The following is a 14990-nucleotide window of genomic DNA, read 5'->3' as shown; positions in this document are numbered from 1 at the left end:
CTTGTTTGAAAAATATTTAGGAAATTTTCAAGTCCCTTGGTCTTCAAGTAACTCAGTGGGAATTGGTGTTCAATGCTTACACTTAGGAAAGAAACCATATACATCTGACACAAAACTCATATTTTTCCCTTATAAATGCCCATCTCACCTTTCTGAAGAAGAGAGATTAGACCACCATTCTTTCTAACTTTTTCTCATTTAACATTTTTTTCTCCCCTCATAACTTCATCCTCTTCCTAAAAATTTCCTAAAACCCCAAGACCAACTCTTATTTATCTGTGACTTTCGGTACGTCCATCAGAACAATTCTTTCTGATTTTTCAATTGCTCTTTATCATGAACCTGACCTATAATCCTTCATTTCTTTTGTTGTGCATTTGTTTTGTTTTGTTTTGTTTTTGTTTTGAGCAAGTTGTCTCTCTTAACTTGAGGTAATCCAATTATTTCATTTTTTTCTTTCCTGTGTCAGTTTTGAAATTTGCTATCCTGTGGGTAGCATCAATCAGAAAAGAAGGACGTGGGTTGACCCAGGCACGCTGCCCACTCACAACGCTGGGTTGTAAAACAAGAAGCGATGTGTGCAGTCTGTGAATGTGTCTGCCCTGGTTAAAGTAACCGTGGAGCTTAAAACTTGAGATGAAGCTGTCAATTTCAACTGCTATTTTTGTAACAGCTACATCATATCAATTATTGAAGACAAAATTTCCTTGGCTTCATCATACCTTTCCGTATTTTTAACAAAGTCCCCCCATGAGCCTTGTGGCATTCCAGCGTAAGCTTCCTCCAAAAGCCGTACATCCAACCCACTGATTTTCACTTGCCCAATATCTCTCCGGGACTGTCGACACCTGGAAATTAAGCCCTATGGTTTCCATGAGCAATATCTTTAGCGCTTTCATTGTTAGAATTTATAACACATTATACATACTGGTCTATGCATAAAAATGTTATTAATTCTATGGTAAACTTGTCCCTCAGTAGGCATTTTACTCACAAAATGAACTGATTTTATACAAAATCTGTAATTTTCTGATGAAGTCGATGTAGATGTGTGAAAATACATTTTCTCAACTTTAAGAAAGTATTTTCCATTATGAGGCCTTAAATATACCTTGTTCTAAAGTTCTTGAAATGTGATCCAGATATTGATTATAAATACACCGTCAAGTTTATATTTATTAAAGGAACGATTCTTACAGACTCTCCAGACATTTTCCAAATACGGTATCACTGGAAGACTTATGGATTGGTCAAACCTTATATGTAGAATTCATGAAGAATATTTTGATCTATATTCTCAGAGATGAGTATTCTTAAGTGAGTTCCAGTTAAAAATGAGTTGCTCAGTGAAAATCTCTTGTTCTCACATGAATATACATTTCTATCATTGCTTATAACCATTTATCATGTGGTCTTATTAAAAGTAGGCATTTAATCTTATATGTTTATACATTTTTTATTTTCCTTTTAGTTCATCATTTGGTTTATTTTGTGATTTTGTTTGTTTTCTTTCATGGCTAGAATTCTACCTTGTCAAAGATTCCTGCCTTACAGGGTAGCTCAAAGTCCCCAAGATGCAGCTCTGCTTGCCCTAGTCCGTCTCAAAGGGCTACATTTTCTGACAGTTTTTCAGTACAGCCCACCTCAGCAGGCTCCATAGACTGTTTGCCATACTCAGAATCAGGGAACAAGGTAAGGCAGCAGGTCAACCGAAGGTGCAGAAAAGAATATAATTTTGGAAGTTATAAGATGCGATTCAGTAAATATCTAAAAAACAAAGACTTAACTCTAAAATATTTGACATATAAACAATAGACCCTCTTAAACACAAATAAAATTCTCAATAGTTATTAATAGTTAACCAGTAAAAAAAAAAAGTCTCTTTCTAGGTGGACTCTTCCTTATTAATTTATTATTTATTTATTTGGTATCTGGTAAAATTTCAAATAGAAACCAATAAAATAAAATGTATTATATATAATATACATAATATATATAATAAACATATATTACTCATAGTATATAATATTGTATCATCTAATAATGGCAAATTATATATAATATAATACACCATTTGGTCTCAATCAGACACATTAGGATTTAATACTCCCTCTGCTACCTACCAACTCGGTGATCTTGAAAAAATTACATAAACTGATTGAACCTGTTTCCTTGGCTATAAAATGCATATAGTATTTTGTGGCAAGAATTAAATCATAAATGGATGTAAAGTAGTTAGGATTCCAATCACATAAATGCACAATATATGGTAGTGGTCATTGTTGCCTGGTGTGCATCCAATGCCCCTTGGTAGCCCTTTCTGATTAATAAGTTATTGCGCTAATGAAGATTTTTTGTAGTAAAATTGTTAATTTACTGGAGAGTACTTGAGTAAATTCATTTTACCTATGTTATTATTTAGAATTTGAATTTCATGATCAATTATTAGCACTACCTCCAGAATAATATATTTTTGTAAAACTTCTAAGCAAACTTTCTTTTAAGTTTCAAAGTAGAAATGCTTACAAATATATGAAATTCAGTAGTGCGTATTAAAAGAAATTTATCTACCGGCACAGTAGGAAAAATAGAGCAATGTAATCACTTAGTATAATTGAAGATGCACAAGAACCCAATGTGTTTTTTCCCCCAATCAGGATGGAGTAACCAAGAGCCCAGAAAAGCGCTCTTCTCTGCCCAGACCCTCCTCCATTCTCCCTCCTCGTCGAGGTGTGTCAGGAGACAGAGATGAGAATTCCTTCTCTCTCAACAGTTCCATCTCCTCTTCAGCACGGCGGACTACCAGTAGGTTTATTTTCATTTGGCTTCCTTTTTAATCCTTTACGTGGCATAGAGCTTATTAGGTATCTATATGTTACATCTTCCAAGGAAAACATACACTGAAAATAGATTATATTTCCTCTAAGAATGAGAAAATCCAGACTATTGATGGATCCAAACAGCTGTGTGAGTTAAACTGATTGTTGTGGAAAATGAGTACCTACCAGGAAGTAATTAATAGAGAAAACCAATAGTCAGGAATTTTAAAAAATATATACCTAATATATATATATATACCTAAGAAGCTCAACCCTTCTTAGGAATCCAAGTCCTAAAATCTAACTGGAAAGCTAATAATCAATAATCAAAACCTAGGATTCTGCTCAATTTGTTAAGAATTCTCATTCCAAGGAGGATGTAAACATAACATGTTCAGTGCAATAGTTTCAGATTCTTTTGATTGATGGCCCATAATGAACCGGTTAGCACTTATCGCAGTTTAAATAAAAATATAAAAGTGTTCCAATCATTACCCACTCAGGTGTTGTGTTACTACCAAGATTATCTAGTTAAAGCATGGATTCAGATTATTTTCATAAATATGTTTCTATTCCAACAAAAATAGCTACCATTTATTGAGCACATATAGATGCTAAAATCTTACGATACATTTTTCACTCAGTTTAATTAACAATGCTGTTGGTTAGGCATTAATAACCTCATTAAATCTCCTGATGAGAAAAAAGAGGGTAACTTGTCCAATGCTACTAAGATAGAAAGTGGTTGAATTTGGTTTTCAGCGGACTGATAACTTCATGACCTGCCCTCTTAATGTCTTCTTTATATTTATTTGGAAGAAATTGTGCTAGAAAACTGCTATGTAGAATCACTTGGAGAATATCATCTCTGTTATTTAAAATGACATTTAAAATTTAAAATCCATTAAAATCTCTGTCATTTAAAATCCATTCAAAATGGTAGAAATTGCTACTACTATCACATTATAGTTGATTTTACCACTTATTTTAAAAATATTTAATAATAATTGGCCCACTTCAAATCTGACTAGTTTGTGTGACACCTAAAGCATAGTTTTGCCTAGAATGAAAGTATTTATTATATTTAGAGCAATTGTGACCTACACACTATTTAGTTTCATGAAGTATTAACATTCTTTGAAATATTTGCCAGGACACTTTAAAATCACTAACCTCTTTCTTAACAAAAATAAAGTATTCAAATGAACTAGCAAAGAAGGCATTTAAGAGATAGTAATCTCTCAAGAAAAGATTTTAACTCCAAATATTTGGAATTGGAATTGGGCATCAGGAATATAGAAGCTGTTCAGATAAGACAAAGGCACCAAGTGCTTCCCAAAGGTATATTTTGAGTTATGCTTCTATTTGTGGTTATAGAAGCAAAATGGCACTTAATCCATAAATCCACATCTTCAAACCACTGTGCTCTGCCTTTTAAAGTGCATCTGTATATCAATTGTTTTTATTTCTGAACCAATTCTGTTTTGACTTTGTAACTTACATTCATAAGTATAATGCATTTTATGATTTGGTAATGATCATAACTCCTAGTCTGATAATCTCAGGACAGAGGGTTTATTTTCTCTATATGTAGCAATAGCTAAAAAGCATAGAGACAACTAGAAGAACAAGCAATATGCCTCCTCCTGTTCACTCATAATCTCTGTAACAGCACAGACACATCCTGGCATTTTGTACAGCTATTGAAAAGAGCTGAAAGAAACAAAGCTATGCAGTTAGCCCAAGTGGAGAGAAAGGCATTGTCATTGAGGAGTTGACAAGATTAATAAGAATACAACTTAATGAAGTAATTTGTAAATACATTTTTTCATAAATATTTTTAAGTTGTTTTAGTAATTCAGATTTAACTCTTTCAATTTCAGAACAAATAGGAAATGCTCAAATTTGTCATTTTGATGACAAGAATATAATTAATACACTAAAAATTGATCGTATCTATTGAACAGTGGTGTTAGGGCTTAATATATTATACATTTGGTTTTTCTTCATTCTCCAGATGTAACACAAAACCTTCATTCCTTAGTTTTCTGGAGCTTAATGCCATTTTCTATGAGTATAGAAATGAGTCTTACTTACAAAAATTGTATTTCTTCTAGTGAAACTTGTTATGCACATGCAGAATATTGCTTCAGCTTAGTCTCCATAAAGTAAAAAACACCTCAACACATTTTGATAAATTCTGAATCCAATTTGTACTGTTAAAAAAGAAAGTATGTTGAACTCCTACTGTATTCAGTTCCCATGAAAGGTATCAGTGCTAGGTACAGTGGCAAATAACAGAGAAGAGATCCTGCTCCCCAAAAGACCTGAGCTATTCAAAGGTGATGAAGTCATAGAGAAAATATTTGAGGAAGAAATGAAGATTCTGAAGAGATTTCCTGAAGGACACAGTGACTGACTCAAACATCAAAAACTCGGTCCAAAAACAAACTTTGTAGCAAGGAAGCCACAAAGAGCCAAGTTGGATGCGGCTGTATCATCCTGGTCTTGAAGTGTCCTTTTTGTGGAAAGCGGTAAAAATCACAGAATGCACACTAATCTATCACATTAGTCTTCTTATATCTCATTTCACGTTGTCAGTTGAGGAGTCTACCTATCGTTTGCCCTTACGTTAAAAAAACCAAAAGGACACAGGACAACTTTCACTTGATACGTAAAAATTGTTCACTGAAAGAAGTAAAATGATCCTATTTCTTCGGGACACTGAACCCAGACCAATAGGTAAACAGATATTGTCTGTGGATTATGATTATCTACAAAGCTCTCTTGAGCTCACTCTTGTAATTACTTCAGCAAAGATTAATTATCCCCTTTCTCAGGAAGAACTTCCCGTACTGATGACTGGTTGTATTAGATGACTTAAAGATCCCTTTCACTTCATTGATTTAAAAGTTAATGAGTTATACCTTTATCCTCTACAAAATTTCCAGAAGATTTATTGATTTTACAAAGTATGCATACTTAATAATAAAAAATGAAATTCATGCCCTTCCAATAAAACACCAAAAAAAAGTGAAGGAATTTGAGTAATAAATGTAAACAATGTTAATAAGTGTTCTATTATTAAAATCAATGTGTTAGTTTAAGCAAAAAGATTTTTAGAGCTAAGAAACTAAAGATCAGACCTGGCTTCGAATTTTGTATCATCTGGGTAAATGAGTCCCAATATCCTCATTCTTAAATTAGGAATAATAAGAGCTGCCTCTAACTACTGTGTTTGTTTGGTCATCCAATGTTTGGTATTCACAAAAGTGCTTTGAAATCTGTAAGGTGGTGTAGTCTCATCTATAGCACTTTGCTTTCAAAAAAGCATTTGGAATGGCATTCAAACACACAGTTAAAAAACTAATATGAAAGAAACGTAGTATAGGGAAATGGGAGGAAGGAGTTAAATAATAAAATGACCCTAAGGGCAAGCTGAGGCAAAGAAATGCATCTCACAATAACCTGTATAATTGACAGTGGGGGGTTATTGTTTTGACTCCAAACTGCACACTAGTAGTAATGAAAGTAGAGGAGAAAACAATCAAGTACAAGGTTCACTGTGACTATATTGTTAAAACATCCTATTTTTCTAAGAAGAGAAATAGATATTTTTTGGTATTAAGAGCTGAGACAAATTTCCATATAAAGGAAATACATGATAGTGTAGAACAATGTCTGACATCATTGCATAGCTTTTAGTAAACATTTACAACTCACAGCATTCCTCAACGTAAGCTGAAGGAGTAACATTGAAATACAATTCAATAAATGACGTTGTACACAGATCAAAATGATTGCTATCAATACACAGTTGTATGTTGTATGTCTGCCTGAATCTCGGAATGAACTTATTGCACAAAAGAACAAGCAATCCCCATATCATTCAAGGAAATCTTTAATAAATACTAACCCACATAGAATGTGAAGTGCAGATTCTTCTGCCAACTCACAGCAGATATGCATGCCTTAATGATCCCACAAGTATGAAAAACTTCTGATGCCTTCATAATGAGAAATAAGAAGAATAAATCAAGAAAACCCAAGTTCTTTATTTGCATTGATAGCAATGCATATTCAAAAAAATGTCACCCGATTATAAACCTTAAAAAAGGAACTTTTACCTTTTTGAGCATTGTCATAATCCATAAGTATTCTAAACTCTTTAGAAAGTTCATGTATTATGAGTTCTAGCAACCTGAGGGAAAAGGATGTCTCGAGAATTTTCTGACGCTGTGGTTTTGGTTTGGTTTGGTTTTGTTCACTTATATAGGGTCAGAGCCAATTCGCAGAGCAGGAAAGAGTGGCACTTCCACACCCACTACCCCTGGATCAACTGCCATCACTCCTGGCACCCCACCAAGCTATTCTTCACGCACCCCAGGCACTCCTGGAACCCCGAGCTATCCCAGGACCCCTCACACGCCAGGAACCCCCAAATCTGCCATCTTGGTGCCCAGTGAGAAGAAAGTTGCCATCATACGTACTCCTCCAAAATCTCCTGCTACTCCCAAGCAGCTTCGGCTTATTAACCAACCACTGCCAGACCTGAAGAATGTCAAATCCAAAATCGGATCGACAGACAACATCAAATACCAGCCTAAAGGGGGGCAGGTAAGAATCACATGAACAACATACTTGCGGCCAGAAGTAAAATCCCACTCATGATTAGAATACCTTCCTCGTATTGTGAACGAACAGTTCTTACAGTGAAAGGGAGGTGGAGGTGTTAAAAAGTTACCAATTGCCAAGAGTTTGGACCTCATCCGAGAAGGCTGACTTACAAAATATAATGAAAATCACGTGACATGTCCATTCCTCCTGGCTATTATCGGGTAAAAATTGATTTCCCCATACAGGAGAATCTTTCCATTGATTGCCTAGCCAGTCTTTTCTCAATATATCTCTATTGCCTTGTGGACTTTAGCATAAGAGATTAAAATTACATTTCTGATATGAATTTGAGTGTTCTAGCTTAGATCATGATTGTGACCTCATTTGACAATCTTTTAGTGATTTCGCTTTTATCTCCTTCCTTCTTCAGTGATTTCCTATGACATCTACTACCATGTCCCCATGTCGACTCCCAAATCAGAATGGTTCACCAAATTTCTTCTCTGGTCTCTCAGGCTTGAAAATTGCAAAGGGTGGATATACATGTTGATGATAGATAGTTCTGTATAGTTCTGATGAATGAAATTATTCTATTAGAACTTCTCTTTAAAATTGATTGTATTGAAGAGGATTATTAGTAAAGCTCTACCAATTTACTCTTAACTTCAGCTCCAGTACAAATATTCACATTTTTTTTTTGCCAACCAGGGGCTTTGAGTTTTGCCTTGACCCCAACCTTGCTTCTATACTGTGTGTTTAAATGAAGAAATTAGCCTGGAAGGAAACAATACAAATATCATTTAGTATTTCCTTTGTGATATTGATCTGCCTATGGAATAGTTTGGCTTTTTTTGTTGCTAAAGAGATAAAATACCCATCCTTGAGAGAAAGAAGAGAGAGCAATAACTTCCTTTGTCCATCAACAAACTTGTGATGCCCTCTCGACATTCCCGAAAGACTTTCTTTTAACTTCACTGTTCTTTTCTGCCATTCTTTCTTGTCTATCTTATATTTTCTGCCACTGATTTTAGGTGTCCCTCTTTCATGCCAAAGAAAATGTATTTTCAGGCAGGTTTAGAAGAAAGATCCTGCCAAAATGTGAAGCTATCAAGGACTCCTACTCACTGCTGAAACAAAAATTCAGTGTTGCTTCTTCCTTTAGCAGCAGACTTATTTGCTGTCTCATTGTGATTCTGTTCAAGAAAGCCCAGGAGTTATGAAATATCAACTGAAGGAATTGGGGGAAGCAGAGGGTGGGGGTGGTGCTCCAATGCCCTTTGTGGAATGACTATAACATTCTATAATAATAAAGTCATAGACAAATGCTTTTTCATAAAAAGATGTTATTAAAATATGAGCTACAAGAAATCTTTTTAAGCAAAACAAAACAAAAAACTGATTCTGCCAAATTTGATCCTGTAATTTCATAAATCTCATACTATTCTTGCATTCCTCAGAGTTTTGCACATCCAAGAGAATGAAATATTTTGGGCCTTTTGGAAATACCCAAATGCTGTATTATTTTATATTTATACATAAATAATGGGCTAAGTTGAATAAAATCAACTTAGTGCCAATTTGAAAGTTTATTATTTTAGTTTTTGGTGAGATACCTCTTAAAATGGTGTGACTATTATGTATATTTAAAATCAGTTCTTTTTTTTTTTTTTTTTTGTAAAGATTTTATTTATTTATTTGACAGAAAGAGAGACAGCCAGCGAGAGAGGGAACATAGGCAAGGGGGGGTGGTAGAGGAAGAAGCAGGCTCCCAGCGGAGGAGCCTGATGTGGGGCTCAATCCCAGGACTCCGGGATCACGCCCTGAGCCGAAGGCAGAAGCTTAACAACTGTGCCACCCAGGCGCCCCTAAAATCAGTTCTCTTTCTATAAATATCCTTGTATGTAGTATTTTCCTTATTTAAATGTAGGGTTTACTGGCTTATATTCCAGAAAATATTGATACTGAAAAGCATATGTTTCTTCTTAGAATCCCAAGGCAATATAATTTATCTCTAAGGTATTTTCTTGAAACTCAAAAGAAAATTGAACTAAAATGGAATAATTATTGATATAATTTGACATGAAAATTCCACAATATATGATCTTATTCGAACAACTCCTCAAGGAAGAGAGGCATGAAGAATGGTTTTAGCCTCAGCTTTGCCAGAATCACTAAGGTTAAACCAATCCAAAAAATAGGAATACTTCTTTTTCTTTCTGCTTCTTTAATCTGTGAATATTTTTATGTCTAATTTCAGTTGACTTCTGCTATACTCAGTAATTCATAAAACTGACATAAAGATGCCTTATTCTTTTGAACTCAACTAGAACTGCCTTAGAGATTGTGGTAATTAAGGACTAGTAAAGACATATGACACAAAAATTACAGAACAGAAGCAGCCTTAAACTCACAGTGTCATTTGAAGAACATCTCTTCTTTCATAAGACGAGTGTTAACCTGCTGCAAAATTATCCTATCTCAGCTGCAGGTGACTTGGAAAAAATCCATAACAGTGGAGTTATGAAGTGACTTTTGTTGGAGAACCAGGAGGTATTTCCTCACCAAGATAAGAAACAGATGGGAGGAAGATATTTGCCTTCTATTTTGTGATAGATGGGATAATGTGTTCAAATTGGAGGGGGAATGAATTGGGAAATTGAGGTGAACTGCAGTTGAACTGTCTTTGTAGGAAAAATACATCACTTAACACTTTAACATTATCCCCTTAAAAGCCTCAAAGACAAGGAGTAAGGTGAGATTCTTTTTCTGTACACGTTAAACTGCAGGTTTTGACTGGATTGTTAGAGTTTCCACTTTATAGAATGACTAGAAAAGCTTTTTATGTTAAAGCTTCTTAGAAATTACCAAGATGATGTGCGAAGGACCCTTGTTCTCTGATTGAGGATCCATAACTGCACTCTATTGGGAAAATTGAAGCTACTGGCATGTTGTTTCCGACTATAAATTGAATAATCCTAGGGTGTTGGAATGGATAGTGGTCAACTCAGAATCAATGAAGAGGACAGGACAATAGCAGTACTTTCTGTAGGAGGCAAGTTTTGTAATAGAGATATGTAGTCTGTAGATATGGAGAAAAATAGTCACACAATTCTTATTAATAAATAAGGGAGCAAATTTATAGATGTAACCTTAATTCTTCTACACAGGCTCCCTTGTTATAAAATCTGGAGTGGTTAGATTGTATGTAAATGATTTAATTTTAAAAGCGATATTATTGCTGTTTGTGCAATCACTAAGAATTGGGAAGGGAAATATATAGTAAAAAATATATGTGTCTTGGAAGTTCAACAATTTGCCAAGTTGGGAAGCCTTATTATTTGCCTCAATTTGAGCATTTATTGCTCTTCCGTTTGCATAGGTTGTATGCTTACAGTGATTATCACTTCTATTAAAGGTCCGATTTTGTATTGGAAGAGAGCCTTAGCTGTGTGGCTCAGTTCAGTGATGTAAATCAATGCCTAATGGAATAGATAAAGAGCTGAAAACATGAGGAGCTTTACAGAAGCAATAAAGTTAATCTTTTCAGCTGAAACACAAACTCATTCTACTGGAAAGAATATACACAATCTTAGATTCACGGTGGATAGTGACCTTGGTTAATTTAACTCAAGGCTCGGGTAAGACTGGCTTAGTAAGTGTATTAATTTAAAACTATCTCAATATAGTTAGCTCCCTTTTCTACATTAAATCTCAATCTAAATTTTAGACTAAGTAGTGTTAGCTTTTTAAGAACACAGCTGTTTATTTTAAACAAAGTAGGAAGATAAACAATTTCTCTAAATGCGTGGCATAAAAAAAGTAGGCAGGAAGCCAGTGAATGATACTTCTTACCTTTTCTAACAATGCATCAGCTTTTTTATAGGTGCTTTGATTTATGTAGAATACTTTTACATGCTATAACAAGTTTCTTGTTTTTTTCTCCATCAGCCTTTTGAAGATCAGTATATAAACCACAATTTTTGTACCCTTATCATAGTTGAAAGTTACTGGTGAGGTGGTTTCACAAAGGCTGTTTCCCTTTATAGTTGTTGGGTAGGACAGTTATTAGGTAGATCATGATCTCTGCAAGGCCATGTCTGTGGATTTGATTGATTGCCTTGTGAATTATATATTTCTCCTTCATTCATGGAGCAATCAGTCATTTTAGGTCATATGGACTAAAAAGATAGTGGCATCTTCAAGCAAGTCATTTCTGTTCAAGAAGAGAACAATGCTTCTCTTTTATATAAAGAATCTCATAGAATTTGTCAATCTGTTTCCTTCCCAGCCAGTGTTGCCCTAGCATCTTTTTAAAAAAATTTGTTTGGATAAATCTATTAGACTAGGACCTGTGAAGTATATGCTCCCATTCTAGAAATAAAGTAGTCTGTCTTCTATCTCTCACTTTTGTATGGATCCATTGAATTAAGGAACATTGGATGTCAGAGATATTCAGCTCCTTATAGTCCAATTTTCACATTTTCACAGAGTAGAAAACAGGAGTACTTATAGTACCCACATCCTGCATATAGGGCTTCTAGTAACATCCTTTAAAGGCTGAGCTATAAATTCAAGTTCTATAATTTTGTATTTAATGAATAATCAGTTGTCTACAAAGTATGCTATTTAATGAACCTTAGTTATTGTTTTGTTTGCTTTAACTTTGGTTGCACAACATGAGAACGGCAACACTTAATTAACACTCCCTCCCACACCAAGGTTTTATCACATCAGGATTGAAATTTAAGGGTTTTGATCTTTTACAATATTTATGTGAAATAATTGAATGCAAATAATGTGTTAGAGTAATACACTACTGAAAAGTGGAGACCATTAAATTTGAAAAGTTATGTTGTATTTCTTATAATATTTTGTATTGTCCTACAACTGACAGATAATTTTTAAATAATTCTAAAAATCAATGTTTTGAAATAGAGTATAGACACTAACTTTCAAATTCCTATAGATAATATCAAGGACAAATAATGAAATATTAATTTTAAAATCTACCTTAGTCATCTTTAAAATAAATGGTGAGCTGCCTTGTATTTCCTCAATAATTCCAGAAAGTCAAAGTTGTACATTCATTTTACTCATCATTTATCCAACAAGTATTTATTGAGTACCCACTGTGTTCCATGCTGTGTTCTAGGTACTGAGAATATAACAATGAACAAAACAAACAAAAATTTTTTAAATTCCTACCTTCGTAGAATTTACATTCTAGGAAGAAAAACAAGTCAGAAAATATTATATAAGAAAAAATATGTAACTAGTGAGAAGGAGAACAACAAGTCAAGGGAGAGATCTAAAATATGTGGAGAGGAGATGACATTTCTCAATAGAATGACTAGGAAAGCCCCGAGAAGGTGATAATTTGTAATACTTTAAGGAACTGAAGGACTGAGCCATGTATGTAATGGGGGGAGAGTATTTCAGGCAGAGGATACTGCAGATGCAGAAGCCCTGGGGTGGAAGGAAGCAGGCCCGGCATGTTTTAGGAACAGCAGGAACATTCATGGGGCTGATGCCACATAGATATTTGAGAGTGGAAAGTTCAAGTTAAATGATTCTTTTTAAATATCATTACACCTATTCAAATAGTAGGACTTTGCCAAATCAAAAACCTAGGAGTCATCTTGTCATCTCCCTCTCCTCATCCCCTACCCTGGCGATCATGAAGTGCTAATGGTTTTGTGTCCAGGTTAGCTCTTAAATCTACCCATTTCTCTTAGTTTGCTCTACACCAGCCTAGCACAGGATCCATTATCTCTTGTCTGTGTCACTGCAATAGTCGTTAAGTTCTCTAAATGGTCTTTCTGCATCTGTTCTTTTCTCCATCTGATATACTTTCCATTATGTAGCCAGTGCTTCCCACCACACTTGTAATTAAGTATCCCATTGTATAATTAGTTATTTAATGTCTATCTTGTCTCACCTACTAGACTATAAGCTCTGTGAAATCAAGGATGAGGTTGATCCCATCCTCAGCGTCCAAAACATAGTAGGTGCTCAGTAAATATTTGTTGAGTGAAAGTCGAATGAATGTTGAATGAATGTGGTTCACCATATGCATGGAGAGATGCACTCTTTCTAGCGACTTGTTGAATGAGTGGGAATGCTTAGTGCCATCACTGTTATGACCCAAAGAGACTGCCCATGTTTGGACCACAGTGAATTTTGGCTAAAAGAATATTAGACCAGGACATAAGAGCTGAGTTCCTAGTCCAACTTTTCTGTTAAAGTATTATGTGACCTGAGATACTGATGTCTCTGGTTTCTTACTTGTGTAAGAATAGAAACAACAAAATACACTTCTTTTTGTGGCACCGTCTCATTTAATGTATTAACACCATCATAATGTAGCAATATCTCATTTAAGCAGACCACGAGGTCACTTTAAGCTCTCAAATTCATGGTTCTACTTAGAGTATGATGGTATTTTTGCATTAGAGCTCATTAAAAATATCCATTTAGTTATTCTAATAGATTCCTTAAGTATTTGTACTGCAAAGGGCAAGCTGAACTTGAGTAAAAACTCAGCACTTCTGAAGTAAGAGGAATGTAATTGGGGAAGAGGGAGCACTAAGAGAGAGAGGAAGGAGGGAGTGAAATGGTGAAATGTAGAGAGGAATCTTTTTTATATTTTCTTATAAAGTTTTAGGCATTTTCTTGAGACTTTGTTAGGGCTTTCACATCTAATTTGAATAAGTTGCTTTGAATTTTATATTTAAGGAGAAAATGGAGTTAATGCCAGAGGCAAGTAATAAATTATACTGAAACAGGGGTTTTTTTCTCATTATATAAAATTATGATGGCCACCATTGTGAAGTGTCTACTGAGTGCTAGTAACATAGAAGTAAATTTATAAAATTATAAACTTTATAAACTAAAAGAGAATTGAAACATATTTAGATTTATTTCTCATTCACATGGGTATCATTTTGGCAAACATTTACTAAGCCCCTGCTGGGTACTATATGACAAAAGGAGAATGAGATGATAAGGCATGGTCTCTACCATTTAAGCAGAAAAGAAGTGGCTTTTTTTTTTTTTTTTTCATTCTCATCTTCCCCTAGTACCTTGCCCTTATGTAATTTTTAAGTTCTTTCCAAGCCATTTCTTTCCATCTTATTGGGCTACAAATAAGTGCTAAATAAGAAAAGTAATAAAATACCCCATGAGCTTTAAAATACTGTCAACCCAGCATGAAAGAAAACTGTTCACTGAAATGCATTATATTATATTGACAAGGTTGTGTGTGTGTGTGTGTGTGTGTGTGTGTGAGAGAGAGAGAGAGAGAGAGAAAGAGAGAGAGAGAGAACATTATCTCAAAATGAAAGCTCCTTGATATCACGGACCCTGTCTTTATGTAATAGAATGTACAGAGCTATAATTCAAGTATCTTTTGTAGGGAAGTGAAAAGTTTTGGAGCTAGGCTTCATAAACATTAATTATTTAAAAACTGTGAAAAATAATTACTACTTTGCGTTTACAAATATGATACCTATAGAGTCCTGTTTGTTTGTTTGCAGTTCATTTAGAAGCCAGGCA

At 34.5% G+C, this 14990-nt stretch overlaps 1 protein-coding gene across 14 annotated transcripts in view; it reads left to right on the top strand.

The window, feature by feature from the left end:
* Positions 1-14990, top strand: part of MAP2 (microtubule associated protein 2) — a 101498-nt gene that overhangs the window by 74897 nt on the left and 11611 nt on the right. For 11 of the 14 annotated variants that reach the window (XM_040641279.1, XM_040641278.1, XM_008687453.2 and 8 more), the window contains 2 exons: positions 2658-2805; positions 7096-7436. In XM_040641279.1, the coding sequence (XP_040497213.1) occupies positions 2658-2805; positions 7096-7436 (489 nt within the window). Of the gene's footprint in view, positions 1-1521; positions 1693-2657; positions 2806-7095; positions 7437-14990 lie in introns of all 14 variants that reach the window. The other 3 variants (XM_040641253.1, XM_008687452.2, XM_040641243.1) reach the window with 1 other exon arrangement.

This window comes from Ursus maritimus, unplaced genomic scaffold (genome assembly GCF_017311325.1).
Source record: "Ursus maritimus isolate PB19 unplaced genomic scaffold, ASM1731132v1 scaffold_1, whole genome shotgun sequence".
NCBI lineage: Eukaryota > Metazoa > Chordata > Mammalia > Carnivora > Ursidae > Ursus > Ursus maritimus.
The sequence above is the reverse complement of the archived record's forward strand: the minus strand, read 5'-3'. Positions and strand labels throughout refer to the sequence as shown.